The sequence below is a fragment of the Myotis yumanensis genome, unplaced genomic scaffold, assembly GCF_028538775.1.
Source record: "Myotis yumanensis isolate MYYU_CA2020_CCGP unplaced genomic scaffold, mMyoYum1.0.hap1 SCAF_16, whole genome shotgun sequence".
Taxonomy (NCBI): Eukaryota; Metazoa; Chordata; class Mammalia; order Chiroptera; family Vespertilionidae; genus Myotis; species Myotis yumanensis.
In genome coordinates, this window is record NW_027223767.1 from 43448462 (window position 1) to 43461433 (window position 12972).

The 12972-nt window shown below is 41.8% G+C and overlaps 1 protein-coding gene across 2 annotated transcripts in view; it reads left to right on the top strand.

The window, feature by feature from the left end:
* CBX1 (chromobox 1) overlaps positions 1 to 12972 on the top strand; it is a 23165-nt gene continuing 10193 nt past the window's right edge. Inside the window, exons 1-4 of one of the 2 annotated variants that reach the window (XM_070395296.1) lie at positions 1 to 201; positions 10035 to 10211; positions 10701 to 10878; positions 12656 to 12750. In XM_070395296.1, the coding sequence (XP_070251397.1) occupies positions 10072 to 10211; positions 10701 to 10878; positions 12656 to 12750 (413 nt within the window). In that variant the 5' untranslated portion in view covers positions 1 to 201; positions 10035 to 10071. Of the gene's footprint in view, positions 202 to 682; positions 704 to 10034; positions 10212 to 10700; positions 10879 to 12655; positions 12751 to 12972 lie in introns of those variants that run through there. The other variant, XM_070395295.1, reaches the window with a different exon arrangement.

The window sequence follows — 12972 nt, forward strand, 5'->3', positions numbered from 1 at the left end:
GGCAGCGCAGAGTGAGAAGCTCTTTTGTTCGGCTAAGGAGAGGGCCGTTGGCTTGGGCCTGCGGTACGCCGCTTCAGTGAGGGGCTCGACCGCGGCCACCCGGCCTGTTGCTTTTCTGGGCGCCACTCCTCCGGCCCCCCCGACGGGACGCGCCAGTAGCGCAGCACCGATTCCTCTCCTGCTCTTGGGCGCTGCTCTGAGGTAAGGAGTCCGCTAGAGGCGGGGAAGCGGCGGGGGGGGTGGGGAGGAGGTGCGCGGCGGCGGCGGGAATCCTGGGTGAGGGCCCCCGGCTCACCGCCGAGCTGGGGCACCGGCCCCGCGCCCTTCCCGCGCCGGGCTTTTCCGCCGCGCGCTGGGAGTCGGACGGCGAGCGCCGGAGGGATGAAGGGGGCGGGGCGGCGCATTCCGAGGCGGACGTTGGAGAGGTTCGGCGTGGGCCTAGCTCTCGCGGGTCGCTCGCTCTTCGCGCCCTGGGTAGACCCAGGCAGTGTTACCTGGACTGGGTGGGCGGCTGCAGGATTGCACCGGAGAGGAGGGATGTGGTGGAGATCGGGGAACGGGACAGGCCGGGCAGCCTGAATGCTTGGACATTAACGCGTTTGGAGGGTTCACAACGGCGAGAACCGAGGCTTAGAAGTGTAACCTGAGAACTTGGGGGTCTGGTCGGGGCTCCCGGAGGCATTCCGCTTGCAAGTAACTTGGAGTAAGTTGTAAGGGGGTGCTGCGCAGCCCCAGGTGTGGAGGGATGGGTGCGCAAACTGGTACATGGGATACATTGGGAAAGGGCGAGGAGGAGGAGGAGGAGGAGGAGGAGGAGGAGGAGCAGTTATTTGCCTGCCTTGGCTCTCGAGGCGGAAAGAGCTGTGAGCGCAGACAGGGGAGGTTTCGAGGGTGAATCCGTAAGGTCTTGCAGATGAAAGGGGAGACCTGGCTGCCCTTCCGTCCGGGTGGGTCCAGTGGAGAAGCTGTAGAAACGATGTGTGAAGGAAGGATGGTCGGCGCACGCGTTCTTCCCTCTTCCAGGCTTTCTGCTGCCTTCACTCCATGGCTCATTGGGAAGTGAAAAGTTCAAGTGCAGCTCTTGCAACTTTGATTCAGAGTTCGTTTCCTAGCGTTTTTATCTGGGATTGTTACTGGTCGGTCACACAGGGCAGTGAAATGGTAGGAATGTGTAGATGAGCTAACAGTTAAGGGGTTACTATGTTACAGTTTGAGGGATGTGGGAAATTGGGAGACAAAGAGGGAAAAGTTCCTTAGATCGTCCCGCCCCACCCCCAGCCCCTTGGGCTCTTTGTGTGTGTTTTGTTTTTTGTTTTTAGCCATCTTTGTTGTTGGGAAGTTTGACTACAGAGTGAGCAGTACTTTACCTCCTTTTCTAAACTTCAAATGAAGGTTTTTCATGAATTCGTATAATATTCGGGCATATATTGGTTTAACTCAATTGAACCGAAGCTGATTCAAAGATCAGTTACACTAGCAGGTCCGGCCCAGAGGAGAGAGGCTCCTCAGTGACGGTAAGAATCATGGCAGCAGTTTGAAACAGTCCTGGAAAGGCCCGTGGCTGTGGAATAGATGCGTGAATACAATTGGGAAAGTCGTGTTTTTAGGCATTTACGTAGGAAGTGGTATGATTGAAGGACGCCTTGTTGGAATCAGTTGCCCCTTAATAAAACATTAGGAGTGTTAAGGATCTTCGATCATTTCTAACTTTCCCTGTGGGTCTGTTCTTTTCCCATTGGATGCTGTAGCCTAAATTGTTTTCTTTATCATTAAAAAATGTAAATAGTGTGTAGCCAGCTGCTTCTAGTTTCTTGATTAAAGAAGACCAAGCAAGGATACCCTAGTCTTCTGTATTTTTGACTACAGGATACTAAAAATTTTCTAACCATACATGGAAAGAAAAGAAGCAACCATTATATCTTCCAGTACCCATTTTAGTGAGTAGGAAAATGTTTCTTTCTGAGTTCACACCATTTAAAACGGGAATTGATACATTTCTGTCATTTTCTAGTAATTTATATTTCAAAATCTCCCTTTTTCGTATTCTATCTCTGGTGATATAACAGATTTTGCGTTAGACTTGACAGGTTTTTCACTTCATAATAATAATAATAGCCATTCCCCTTCATGTTTCCAAACTGCTTGGAAGGCCTAATAGAACTATGGTATTTGAGTGGTTAGTGTCAGTAATCTGGTTTTATTGTGTTAACTGTGAATGCTTTGGTCTCTGCTTTTAATTCCAACTTGGTCATAATTCTGGTGTAGCTTTCTAATAACTTGTTTCATTTTAAAGAAAAATATTTGCTTCATATATAGCTGTTCTGATAGTTGCAGATCCCTGTGGCCTCTCAACCCAAATCTATAGTTTCATTCACATCTACATACTATAAAGGGGTTACCCAAGTTTCTGATTACATCTCAGAATATTCTAATTTTATTCAGACATCAGTATTTTAGTCCTGGATCCTGGAATTAGAAGGCAGAGATTCCTTTAAAAAATAAAATCGTTGCCCTGGCTGGTTTGGCTCACTGGATGGAGCATCGGCCTGGGGACTGAAGGATCCGGGTTCAATTCCTGTCAAGGGCATATACCTTGGTTGCAGGCACATCCCCAGTAGGGGGTTTACAGGAGGCAGCTGATCGATGTTTCTCTCTCATCAATGTTTCTAACTCTCGATTCCTCTCCCTTCCTCTCTGTAAAAAAATCAATAAAATATATTAAAAAATAAATAAATAAAATAAAATCCTTGTTCACTGGATATGTGGCACAAGTTCTTGTTTTCTGCTCAGTAAGGTTTTCCGTCTGGAAAGCATTTGCCTTACAAACAGCCACAGCTAACAGACTAAAAGCAGTTTGGAAACATGACTCAGGAGGACTACAAACTGAATATGCTACACATGCCTTCACCTGCCTTTTGATGACGTATATAGTTGCTAATGCTCAGCAAAGGTACATCTTCCTTGTTTTCCATTTAGGGTTAGTAGGTTAGGTGTATCTTGCTGATCATTCCCTAAAAAGCTGACAGCTTTGGACTTCTGTTCCCTGATTATCTGAGTCTAAGACATTCATCTTTATTACCCATGTAGGGTTCAACACCTTTCATGGCACCAGACCTACCTTTGAGTGTCTTAAGTGGAAATAGAAACAGAATGCTTTGGGAAATGCAAGGAAAAGAGAAATAATATTCAGCTTGGTTGGGTAGGGAAATACTTCATTTGGTTTAGCTTATAATATTTAGCTTCTTAATAGTGAGCAAGGCCATGCATGGAGAAACGTGCAGGATATGTTCAGGTTATGGTTTTCTGTTTTGTATTGTTTTTAAAATATTTATATTGATTCAGAGAGGAAGGGAGAGAGAAACATCAATGTTGAGAGAGAATCATTAATTAGCTGCCTCTTGCATGCCCTGAGGATCAAGCCCACAAACTGGGCATGTGCCCTGACTAGGAATCAAACGGTGACCTTCAGGTTCATAGGTCGATGTTCAACCACTGAGACATTCAACCACTGAGCCATGCCAGTTAGATTGGTTTTCTGTTTTGACAGCAGTGTAGGTTTTATGAGGGAAACAGTAGTATAGAATGGTAGGAACCCAAGGATGTAAGATGTTAAATACTGTGGAGTTTGGACTTTAAGGAGGAAGAGGCCTTGTACACCAGGAATCCAACCGCATCCTCCTGGTTCATAGGCTGATGCTAAACCACTGAGCCACACAATCTGGGCTTACCTTTTTATATTTTACTAGAGGCTTGGTGCACGAGAATCATGCATTGTGGGGGGGGGGGGGGGGTGGCACGACATCATGTCCCTCAGCCCAGCCTGCTCCCTCTCACAGTCAGGGAGCCCTGGGAGCCCTCATAGCCTTAAGCAGAGGCTGAGGGGGAGTGCCCTGACCACCAGGGGGAAGCTCCTATGTTGAGCATCTGCCCCCAGGTGGTCAGTGCACATCATAATGACTGGTTATTCCGCCCATCGGTCGATTTGCATATTACCCTTTTATTATATAGGATATTTAGGTCCTGGCCTTGTGTCTTACTATTGGGGACTTTGGGAAATTTTCTTTGCTTCAGTAAGCCTTAGTTTCCTCATTTGTGAAACAGGCTTAAAAGAGTTGTTCTGAGGACTGAATTAAGTGCCTTTATATGCATTAAGTGTTAAGTATTCAATAAGTATTTAGTTGTTATTATGTTATTGTCACTTAGCCTTAAGGGATTCACAAAAGCCTGTACTTCTTGGGTGTCCTTATATTCTGCTAGCCTGACCAAACAGCTCCATTTGCCTGGTTCTGAGAGGGTTCCTGTGATGTGGAATTTACTTGGTCACCCTATATTCCACCCAGGTTCTTAGTAAATGCTGATTGATTTGATTTGGTTTTTTAAATAGATAGTATTAAAAGCTAGTAGAGCTGTAGATATAAACTTTTATAGCTATTAATTGACTAGGTCTTAAACCTAAGCTAGAGGGGGAAGGAAAACAAGGAATGGAAAAAGAGACTAGATGAAAGAAAGGATGAAGTGGGTAGTGGTGCGCACAATAATGATCACCTGGTCACTCACTGCCTACCACTCCCCTCAGTCTAGCTCTTTCTTATCTGGCCATGTTTGTATTCCTCATAAAGCAAGCTCTACTTACCTTAGGACTTTGAGCCAACTATTCCCTAAACTTGGTGTATTTTTCTGATTTTTGCTGAGTTGTCTTGTCATTCGGTTCTCTTTAAATGTTACTTAAACTAAAGGTATTTTTTACTAATTTTGTTTTAAATGATCTTTTTAATTTTTTAATGTTAAATACAATTACTATTTGTTTTTTTATTTTTTTTAAAGATCTTTCTTTATTGTTGAAAGTATTACATTTGTCCCTTTTTTTCTCCCATTGACTCCTTATAGCCCACCCCCATCCCCTATCCCAGGCCCACCCTATTATCTGTGTCCATGAGGTCCAAGTTCATAACTTGTATATGCATACAAGTCCTTTGGTGGATCTCTTCCTACACACCCCACCTTCCATCTGAGATTCAAAATTCTGTTCCAGGCTTCTTTGTCTCTGGACCTATTTTGTTCAACAGTTTATTATGTTCACTAGATTCCACATATGAGTGAGATCATGTGATACTTGTCTTTCTCTGGCTTATTTCGTTTAGCCAAATAATCTCAGGGTCCTTCCATGCTGTCTCAAAGGGTAAGAGATCCTTTTTTTTTTTTTTTTTTTTTTTTTTTTTTTACTGCTGCATAGTATTCCATGGTGTAAATGTACCACAGCTTTTTTAGCCACTCATGTACTGATGGGCACTTGTGCTGTTTTCAGATCTTAGCTATTGTAACTTGTGCTGCTGTGAACATAGGGGTGCATACTTTCTTTCTGATTGGTGTTTCAGGTTTCTTAGGATATATTCCTAGAATTGGGATCACTGGATCAAAGAGCAGTTCCATACTTAATTTTTTGAGGAAACTCCATACTGTTTTCCATAATGGCTGCACCAGTCTGCATTCCCACCAGCCGTGTACTAGGGTTCCCTTTTCTCCATGTCCTCGCCAGCACTTGTCATTTGTTGATTTGTTGATGGTAGCTATTCTTACAGGTGTGAGGTGATACCTCATTGTCGTTTTAATTTGCATCTCTCTGATGATCAGTGACTTTGAGCATTTTTTCATATGTCTCTTAGCCATCTGTATGTTCCCTTTGGAGAAGTATCTATTTAGGTCCTTTGCTCTTTTTTTTTTTTTTTTTTAAATCCTCACCCAAGGATACTTTTCCATTGATTTTTAGAGACAGAGGGAAACAGAGAGAGAAATATCAATGTGAGAGAAACACATCGATTGCCTCCTGCACTCGCCTTAACCAGGTGTTACCACTTTCGTTTCTGGTTTTACTTATTTGGGTCCCCTCCCTCTGTTTCTTGATGAGTCTGGCTAAAGATTCATCAATCTTGTTTATCTTTTCAAAGAACCAGCTCTTGGTTTCATTGATTTTTTTTTTTTCCGTTTCTATGTCATTTATTTCTGCTCTGATCTTTATTATGTCCTCCTTTCTACTTACTCTGGGCTTTTTTCTTGTTCTCTTTCTAATTCTTTACATTGTAGGGTTAAATAGTTCATTATTATTATTATTATTATTATTACTATTATTATTATTTTTTGAGGTATACCTGTAATGTTATGAACTTCCCTCTCAGGAATGCTTTTGCTGTGTCCCAGAGGTTCGGGATTGTTGTGCATTCATTTTTATTTGTTTCCGGGAAGTTTCCATTTCTTTCTTGTTCTCATTGGTAACCCATTCATTGTTTAGTAACATGCTATTTAGCCTCCATGTGTCTGACTTCACACTGGGGATCAAGCCCACAACTCGGGCATGTGCCCTGACCAGGAATTGAACCGTGACCTCCTGGTTCATAGGTCGATGCTCAACCACTGAGCCATGCTGGCTGGGCTGATACAGCACTTTTGATATAATTTGGTTGCCAAGATGTTTAGGGGAGTGGCAAGTATTGTTGGTTAAAGGCTTCCCTCCCCCCAATATGCTGCAACACTGATCTGAGTTCCTTTGAAATTTTCTTGCAAGTAATTCTAATTGAGAACGCTCCTTCATATTATCTCTGTTGGTGTTTAGAGGCGGCCATCTTCAGGGAGCGGAGGCTTCCTTTGAAATAATCCATTTGGAAGCTATAAGAGAATAATTGCCTATCATATTTAAGGAGACTCTTGGCTCTTCTGAAGGTACTAGATTCTATAGGAGGAGTGGGTTGCATTCTACTGAGTTTGAAAACAGTTTATTCAGAAACCTAGGGAACTACCTATAAATAAGGGGGATAACACGCTGGGAAGCCTGGCTGAGAATCTTCCATGTAAAGAATCCAATCTCTGGAGGTACATGCTGGGAAGAGCCCGTTAAGAAAGCTCAAGAGAAAAGTGGGGTCTGTTTTCTGCATTCTTTACTTCTTATTTTAATTGTTCTTAGGACAATGATTTGAGTAAAGATGTAAATCAAGAGGTCTTACTTTAGATTTCCCCATTTAGGAAATTTTCTTTACCTAACCTTAAGGATTTTATTCTTATTCTGTTCTGTGACTCATTCTCCCTGGGGCCATGCTAATGATAAAGGGAAGAGAGGCTTATAGTAGCTAGAGATTAGCCTGAAGCTGACCTGACCCTTTTGGTTCATAGTAGCAGGATCAGATGGGCAGTATTCAATGCCATTCATTTTTCTTTTTTAAGGATAGATCTCATTTTATTATTTTTCAAAGTAAGTTTATTGGGGTAACATTGGTTAATAACATTATAATTTTCAGATGATAGATTATAAATTGACATCTGTATACTTAATTGTGTGCTCCCCACCCTAAGTCTAGTTTCCTTGCATTACCATAAGTGAAATGCTGTTTCTTTTTGTAAGGCAATTGTAGGTATTTAATGTAGATAACATTGAGCCTTAAATAGCTCAAAATTTTGATGCCATAGTAATAGAATACCTTCCTTTCTTAAATTTAATTACTTAGAAGGGTTATTAGCGGACAGTTATGTTTTTTGGGTCATCTGTAACCCATTGTTTCCCTTCCATCTATTGAGAAAGGGAATGTCTTCCAGTTTTCAAGTCCAGATTAATGTAAGGAGTTATCTAGTCCTTTGTTATCTAAAAGTGATTGTCAGTTTATTTTTCTCCACTCTTTTTAACCAAAGACTGACCATGAATCTTGCTACCCCTTCAATCAACAGTGAAAATAAGCAGACAAGGAGTAGCACTTGTTCTTGGGAAAAAACATTGCTGCATTTATCCAAAAGGAAAATGGATTTTTCTTTATTCATAAAGTAACATTTGTCATATGGCAATCAGAATTTGGAAACCTGAATAAAGCATCTCCCTTCAGAAGCACAGCTTCTGAATCGGGCACAATGGAGCTATCCGGGAGTTAGCCAAAGGTTACATGACGTCCAGTGATTAGTCTGTGGAAGACTCCTGGCACTTTCTCTAACGCAGTGGTTCTCAACCTTCCTAATGCCGCGACCCTTTAATACAGTTCCTCATGTTGTTGTGACCCCCAACCATAAAATTATTTTCGTTGCTACTTCATAACTGTAATTTTGCTACTGTTATGAATCGTCATGTAAATATCTGATATGCAGGATGTATTTTCATTGTTACAAATTGAACATAATTAAAGCATAGTGATTAATCACAAAAACAATATGTAATTATATATGTGTTTTCCGATGGTCTTAGGCAACCCCTGTGAAAGGGTCGTTCGACTCCCAAAGGGGTCGCGACCCACAGGTTGAGAACCACTGCTCTAACGGCTAGAGGTTTTGGGAGTCAAGAAAAGTCAGTCTTCAGTATGTAAATAGAGAGAAAGAGTGTTGAAAAGATACTCTTAGGTTTGTGTTCAGAAGGGGGAAAGTACCTTGGGTGTTGCCTTAGGCCACATACACTAAAAGCATCTCAGAAAACATTGTTTTGCATGCTCTGCAATAGTTCAAAATACCTAGTGGGGAGAAGTGTCTACATGTTTTTCTTACTCGACCTTAAGCTTCAGGAAGACAGGGACCATTTCTTACTCTGTTGAATCTCCAGTATCCAGCAATGTCTAGAATTTTCTAGTAGCCAAACAAATGTTTGATTTTTCATTGTCAGCATTGTTCACACATGCCGACATGGGAATATCTGAGTGTAAACCTAAGTAAGCGTCTGTAGATAAGATTCATAATGATGGCCCTAGCTAGTTTGGCTCAGTGGATAGAGCATCAGCCTGCAGACTGAAGGGTCCCAGGTTTGATACCAGTCAAGAGCACATGCCTGGGTTGCAGGCTCCATCCCCAATAGGGGATGATTCTCTCTCCCTCTCCCTTCTCTAAAATCAATAAAAATATATTTATTTTTTTAAAAGATCCATAATGATGATCTTGACTTTTATGAAAAGTTTGTTATATTTCATATAGTCTATAGATGGACTATTTCTAAAATACATTCTATCTGTACAGGCCAGTTTTAAAGTATTTTGAAATTTCTACAACCAATTTAACCAAACCAAATTGGCATTGTCTTAAATTCAAACATGGTAGTAACTTCTTTATTGTTTGGATCATCTGCCATACTCTTGATTGATTGTATCTCATTCTGGGCAACTGATCAATTTGTAGATTTTGTCCAGTTTTGTAGATCAGTTTTGTTGTGTTGGTATCTTATGGTGCCACCTACTGACACAGATTGGTAAACCATAAGGCTTTAAGCCTACCAGGAGTCAAAGAATTATATGAAGGACAAAAGAAAATAGATTTATAGGGGACTAGAATTTTAGCACTGGAAAACCCCTTAGAAAGGTTGATGTATTTTAGGAATAAAATCAGGTTCTATTATCTGTGATAACTAAGCTCCCCCCATTTTCCAAAAATTTTCAGCCTTAGAAATAAACTAAATACAATGAGAAGTTAACAAGAAACTTGTGACGTATAAATTAATGGTGGCATTCAGAAAAGACTGCATAAAGAATCTTGAGGGGACTTAAAAGAGAGGGTGTTTTAACAGTGCGGAGGAATGGGTTATATACATATACAAAAGGGAAAATTAAACTAGACATTTAATAAATAGGACAAACTATTTCCCACAGTAAAAAATCAAACCCGGTACTATAATGAAATGGAAAACAGAATAGAAAAAGTACTGATCAGGGGGTTATACGTATATGTTTGATGTATATACATTATTTTTTAGGATTGATTTTCTTTCAATATAATATATTTTAGATATGCTTTATAGTAAAAGGGGTATTGGGAACTTTTTAACTTAGAATATGTATAAAAATTTTATGTAGCTATACAAGAATAAGTTTTGCTGTGAGATTAGTTGGAGCTATTTTATGAACTAACTTTCTAGCTGAGTATATCAGCAAATTTCATTGTGTATTGAAGGTGAATAGTCATAGCACTTAAGTAAGCAACACACACTATTAAAGTCATCTATGATGTCCCTGGTTTTCTTAGCATCCATATATTCACATAACCAACAAGAGTGTGCCCTTATATCCTTTTTCTTTTCTTTATTTTAGCAGCGTCACCCTTTATACCAGAAAACTGGCGGGCACTATGGGGAAAAAACAAAACAAGAAGAAAGTGGAGGAGGTGCTAGAAGAGGAGGAAGAGGAATATGTGGTGGAAAAAGTTCTCGACCGTCGAGTGGTAAAGGGCAAAGTGGAGTACCTCCTCAAGTGGAAGGGCTTCTCAGAGTACGTTTCACTGACCTGGGTGAATCCATTCATTTAATCACCAACTATTTCTCAGGAGTCTAGTAATGTCAAGGGCTAGGGTGTTTCAGTGGGTGCAGTGTGACTCAGGCCTTGCCTTCATGGCTTATAATCTAACTAGGAAAATGGTCTATATGTATAAAGTGCTATAATACAAGACAGTGATTTCTGAGGAATGATTTTGTGTGTGGCTTTAGACTTATACACATTTGCAAGAGAAAGTACATTTTTTTGAAAGAGGCGTTTCTAAATTTTCAATTTGCACTAAAAAGCAACCCCCCCTCCCCCCCATCCTTGACCCCAAGTAATTTTAACTTTGCTCAGTTCTTGATCTTGGGCAAAATCTAGTTACTCACTGTTAACTCCTCTTTGCCAAGGACACATGGCTCTTGTCCTCCTGTGCTTCTTTCTCCTTTTTATGAGTATGCTAACTTTAAGTGGAAAGTGACTCACTGTGTGCTCTGATTTCAGTGAGGACAACACGTGGGAGCCAGAAGAGAACTTGGATTGCCCCGACCTCATTGCTGAGTTTTTACAGTCGCAGAAAACAGCACATGAGACAGATAAATCAGAAGGAGGCAAGCGCAAAGCTGACTCTGATTCTGAAGATAAGGGAGAGGAGAGCAAACCAAAGAAGAAGAAAGAAGAGGTAAGGGTAGGAATAAGCATTGTTACTAGCCAGAATTCTTACTGCTGTCAACGAAGCTGAAAGCCAGCTAATTTCAGTACTTTTGTTCTGCTGCTTCTTAAATATGAGCAGCCATCTCTCAGTCCTTTTGGAATCTTAGGCTAATGCTTACAGAGTATTTGGGGGCTCATTACTCTCATAAAGCCAGCCACATAATCTACTTTTATTTTATGTGAAGGTTCAGGAACAATTCATTCCTGTAAGTCAGTAGCATTCAGTGTTTTGTTTTTTTGTTTTTTAATATATTTTTATTGACTTCAGAGAGAAAGGGGGAGATAGAAACATCAACAATGAGAATCATTGATTGACTGCCTCCTGCGTGCCCCACACTGGGGATTGAGCCTGCAATCCAGGCATGTGCCCTGACCAGGAATCGAACCTTGACCTCCTGGTTCATAGGTTGACACTCAACCACTGAGCCACACCAGCCAGGTTATTTTGTTTTTTAAAAAATAGTTTATTGAGTTTTAGAGAGAGGAAGGGAGAAGGAGAAGAAAGAGATATAAACATTGATGTGAGAGCACAACATTGATCAGCTGCCTCTTGCACTCCCCCTACCAGAGATTGAGCCCACAACCTGGGCATGTGCCCTTGTCCAGGAATCAAACCAGCAACTTTCTAGTACGTGGGACAATGCCCAACCAACTGGGCCACACCAGCCAGGGTTCGGTCAGTGTTTTAATCATTACAGGTTCAAGGTAGCTATTTTAATCCATTCTCAGTACCTTAAAGTAAGTTGTCTTATTATTTTATATATGTATATATAAAATAATAAAAGGATAATATGCTAATTAGACCAAATGACCTTCTGGACGACCACACTATGACACCCACTAGCACCAGGATGATCATCACCCCATGATTGCCTCGCAGAGGGAGGCTCAGGCCACCAACCAGTGGGCTGTGGCGAGTGGGCAGGGCCTTCCTCTGAGGAAAGCCTGGGTCCCGGGTGCCGGACGGAAGCTGGCCGCTGGCAGAAGGAAGGCCTATCCTTGCATGAATTTCGTGCATTGGGCAGCCTCTAGTTGTGTGTGTGTGTGTGTGTGTGTGTGTGTGTGTGTGTGTGTTTATTGGTTTGGGGGCGGGGGGCGGAGAGAAACATCAATAATGAGAGAGAATCATTGATTGGCTGCCTCCTGCACACCCCACACCTGGGATTGAGCCCACAACCCAGGCATGTGCCCTGACGGGGAGTTGAACTGTGACCTCCTGATTTGTAGGTCAACACTCAACCACTGAGCCACGCTGGTTGGGCAAATAAGTTGTTTTTTGAGCCCTAGCTGGTTTGGCTCAGTGGAAAGAGCGTCGGCCTGCGGACTAAAAGGTCCCAGGTTCGATTCCAGTCAAGGGCATGTACCTTGGTTGCAGGCACATCCCCAGTAGGGGGTATGCAGGAGGCAGCTGGTTGATGTTTCTAGCTCTCTATCCCTCTCCCTTCCTCTCTGTAAAAAATCAATAAAATATATATTTTTTTAAAAAGTTGTTTTTTGAGGGTGATGAAGCCTTTGTTAACATTTTTTTTGCTTTGAGTTCTATGTCCCTTTTTACACGTGGGGAAACCTCAAGCATTTCAGAGCTTGATGGGATAATCAGAACAATTCTATAAGGATTGGAACCATGGTATTGGTGAAATATTGACAAAAGAGTTTGTGTACATGAATTAGAGAAACAGGAGTAACTCCAGTCTGGATAGCAGCCCCATGTACTTAAAATTGTTCAATCCCTCTGGTTTTTGCAGCCAGAAAAGCCTCGAGGCTTTGCCCGGGGTTTGGAGCCTGAAAGGATTATTGGAGCTACAGACTCCAGTGGAGAACTCATGTTCCTGATGAAATGGTGAGTCTGCCAGTGGCTCTGTGTGTGTGTGTTTTTTTTTTCCTCCCATTTGTTCCATGCCAGAGAAAAGAGCTGGACCTTCGAAATACCAGTCACCCAGGTGTGAAATCTTTAAGATGGCATAGTCCTTCGATAGTGACCCTCGGCCTGACTGTCAACCTGGACTCATGATTTACAGGTAGGGGCCCTTAGGATTTTCAGATTTTTGGCCATTTTTTTAGG